At 38.0% G+C, this 3,855-nt stretch overlaps 1 protein-coding gene across 1 annotated transcript in view; it reads left to right on the top strand.

The window, feature by feature from the left end:
• Positions 1-1,120: 1,120 nt before the first annotated feature.
• The window catches only part of Smp_144970 (putative copper-transporting atpase 1, 2 (copper pump 1,2)), a gene marked incomplete at its 5' end in the record, with an annotated part of 73,392 nt that continues 70,657 nt past the window's right edge, over positions 1,121-3,855 (top strand). Inside the window, one exon of the mRNA XM_018797213.1 lies at positions 1,121-1,304. Within this exon, the coding sequence (XP_018652277.1) occupies positions 1,121-1,304 (184 nt within the window). The remainder of the gene's footprint in view (positions 1,305-3,855) is intronic.

The following is a 3,855-nucleotide window of genomic DNA, read 5'->3' as shown; positions in this document are numbered from 1 at the left end:
GTTTTTTGTTTTCGTAAAAAAACTTGTTAAAATACCGTGTGCTGAGAATTCTATATTGTACCAAATTATAATATTGAATAAAGCTGTGGAGATAGAACACCACAAGATCATTAATATTAATATGCAAGTTAAATTATCTTCCTCATATTCCGATTAACATTTTTGTTTCCATTTATATCCGATCAACCATTTCTTTTTTTACCTAAATTAGTAAACTTACGTGCGTCTCCAGTCTTTAGTATATGAGTGACGTACAAATATCTTTCACATAGTTTTGTTCTGAGTTATTACATTTCTCTGATTTTTGACCTTGGAGGGATGTTAACAACTAACACGATAAGCTAGCACGTCAGGAATATTTGACTCAGTTTCTCAGTTGTAATGTACCTTGAAATTTTTGAAAGGTAATTCACCCTAAAAGTGTCATTAGTTGGGGAAGATCTAAGTATCTTAATATACTGTAGTTTCAAAGCTTCTTCATGGAATAATGTCTTTCAGGCAAACATTGCCTTGGTAACTTTGAAGCTAGTATGCGAGCATAAAAATTTAGCATTTAATCTTTCATCACTTTTATGGGACCTTGCAAAGAGCATGGAGAAATTGTGTTTCTTCCTTCACTTCAAAGAAGCGTAACTAAAGACAAGTGAATCCATCAGTCGTCAGACTAAAATTCAAGCCTTTGTGACGAGAAACTCAAATATCTTGACCCTTTATTTGTTGAATATAGGCGACCTAAGAGCGACAGTCTTTGTATTACGGACCCTCGAACACTCCTGGAATACCTACTTGAATGCAATTGGGACACGAATTTATGGGAAATACTAGGAAGTTAGATCTTGATTACACTTAATTGGACTGTATTCGCAGTTTCTAAACCTTATGGCTAGTAATGTCTTTCAGCCTGCTACCAGCTGAAGTGGTTCAAGCAACTTACAAAGAGTCATACAAGATATATTCATGCGGATTCAGGACTACACACCATACTAATTAACTAAAACTTTTTAAATTCCACTTGCCTTATATACCTAGTTTACGAATTCGGTCACTGGTGATCCGAAAGAAACTAACCAATAGCTTTTTCTATTTCATCCATATTTATTTGATCCGTTTCATTGACCTTATGTTTGAGCGGAATTTCAAGCCCTCGGACTACGCGGTTAGTCGTCGGCTTTTAGATTCCATGTTATCGAAGTATGAAGTTAGTCAGGTTTTCTACCATATCTATTCGTGGTATGACATGCAATTCATGTGTCCAGCTCATAGAATCAGTCATCAACAAACAGTTCAATGTGATTTTTGTCAATGTAAGTTATAGTTAAAGACAATTGTAAACCAACTCTCATTTGATCGTGTTCTCACTTTTTGATTTTTTGAATGCTGGACTCTATATGTATGGTTAGGCTTTAGGAACAAAATCATTCGGACTTTTCGGAAATACGGGTTCTATACAAGCTGCGATGTGTACTGTTACATCTGAAGGAAATTAACAAGTAAACATTGAAGGGAGCAAACATAATATCGTTGACGCCTATACATCTTGTACAAAATAGGTGATTTCTGTCAACGAAGGTGTAGTTTTCGTGCAATCAGCTTGCTTTATTTGATCACAACAATGGTCGTAATTATGCCATAGGGAAATCCTAAAAAATAAAATATAAAAATACTGAGTTAATTACGGTGTGCCGGCAATAAAAGCTACGTTTCTTCATACAAGTCCCGACAGTTCAGTTGGAATGGCAAGTTATCTATAAAGTTCAGATAAAATACTGGTCGGCTGAAATCAACAGAAACGCCATATGCATGTCAGTCAGTTCGTTCTCGCTTTCGTCAAATACATTATATACCTTTCCTAAAGCTCATTGTACTTCAAGATATTTGACCTGATAATCTGGGTATACCTGTTTCTGCGTTGTTTATGTGAATATAAAATGATTAGGCTTGGCGTATACAGAGGACATATGATGCTTTTGTAGTATTCTAGATCTTTATTAGACGTTCAACCTTCTCTTCAGCACAATCAAAGAAATTACCATTATGATGATTCCTTTGGTAAGTTTCTTGACCTTGTTCAACAGTTACTGAACGATGTATTTGGAAGATACACTGACTCTTACTGCTGGTGGATCGATGAGTCAGGTCACTCACTAGCCCCCTGGTACGACCGAGAGTGGGGAGAGTCCGCTCTCCCTCTCGAAATGCTCTCATATGGCCACGCGAATATATAGCCTCTGTCAGGGAAGTCCTACTCACTACCTTCTCGTGGCAGGGGTGTTGTTCACGAAAGTGAGAGGACGAAAAGCGAATGTCCGGCGCTTTAACCGGGTTGGTGGATGTGGAGGATCCACCTAGGGGAGTTGGAAAACCCTGATTCCAAACCAATGGTGCACATGGGCTCCCGTATCCTGAAGGAACAAATGGCGCATGAACCAACTGTTTGTCACCGGCTACCATGGGACTGCATCTCCTTACGATGCTCCACTGCCTTGTGGACTAGACCTTTAGGTCAAAGGCTCGGGGTGTGGCCCCCTAAGAAAACCACCAGCTTCAGTTTGGGCACCTGGGCAGTATTACAGCCCTTACACAAATCGAATGAGATTTGTGAGGCGCATATTTATCTGGTGCTTCCTCGTACCAATATTTATGTGTTTAAATAAATAAATAAATAACCATCATCACGCGGTGGCTGGACTCGTCTATCGTGGTAATCCAGTCAGCGTTTGTCTGCTGGCGCACTTGTTCTCTGAGTTCCTACCGTAACGGACACGTCATTCGGAGAGCGATAAAACTAATAGTAGATTTCAGGCCCAAGGGCAAAGTTATGCCTTGGACTTCAGCAATATGCTTTATACTTATAGTCAATATCTCCATGAATACTAATTTCTTGAAAACAAAAAGGGAACTGTGAGCGGATCTCATTTAACTGTGATCTTTTTTTCTGATCGCGAAGCCTTAATTAAATTTCCAGGTTATCCAAAACAATAAGAGCTTAGTAAGTTAATATACTGATCAAGTGTCTAGGGTGCAAATGCATCTATTCGATTCCAGAAGGTTAGTGAATATGTTGTTTTACTTATGAGCGTTTGGATTTCATAGATACTCAGGTCTGAGTCTCAAAATCGTCTGCGATTGCTCAGGTGTATACATTCTTTCTCTTCCAAATTCCGAGCATCTGATCTCCTCGTGACTATTTTTTCGTTTCTAGTTCACCGATTTGTATTTTCTTCAATCGTATCCTCTGTCTTTAATGTTTTCTATTACCACTAATATTATTACTACCTCTATTAATATGGGACTTGACCTGACAATTTCATCTCTGTCGTAATGGTGTTTGAAAACTGGGACCGATGTACGTACGTACCGGATTCTACATTGCGATCGATTGACTGAAACAGTCCACTGTATAGTATCATTACCAAGTTTTGATTTGATAATTTTGAATAAATTGAGCATTGGGTAGATTGTTATAAATAAATAATATATTTGTAATATCCCAATGAGTAGAAAAATTAGATTTTCTGACGTTCGGTTTTAAATGCGAATATTTAACCTGTAGACCATAAAGTTAGCATTCAACGATGTTACTGTCTAATCTCAACCAATCCACGATATTACGCGACCATTTTCCGTTATCTTCAGTGGGTAACACCGAGCACATCTGAATCTCATTAACCATGGCTTCTCACTAGAACTCCAGAAATTTCCCTTTGAAGCTAGTCACTTGTGAACGCATGATAATTGTAAGTATAGGTAAGTGTACTTTCATGAAATTAAGAATGTGTGAAGTCGGTGAAATAAAGTTCATTGCTTCATGGCTATCACATGCTGATTCGGAAAAATAATAATCGACTGTAGAAC

This window comes from Schistosoma mansoni, chromosome 4, assembly GCF_000237925.1.
Source record: "Schistosoma mansoni strain Puerto Rico chromosome 4, complete genome".
In the NCBI taxonomy this organism is placed as follows: Eukaryota; Metazoa; Platyhelminthes; class Trematoda; order Strigeidida; family Schistosomatidae; genus Schistosoma; species Schistosoma mansoni.
This window is presented reverse-complemented; position numbering and strand designations above follow the sequence as displayed.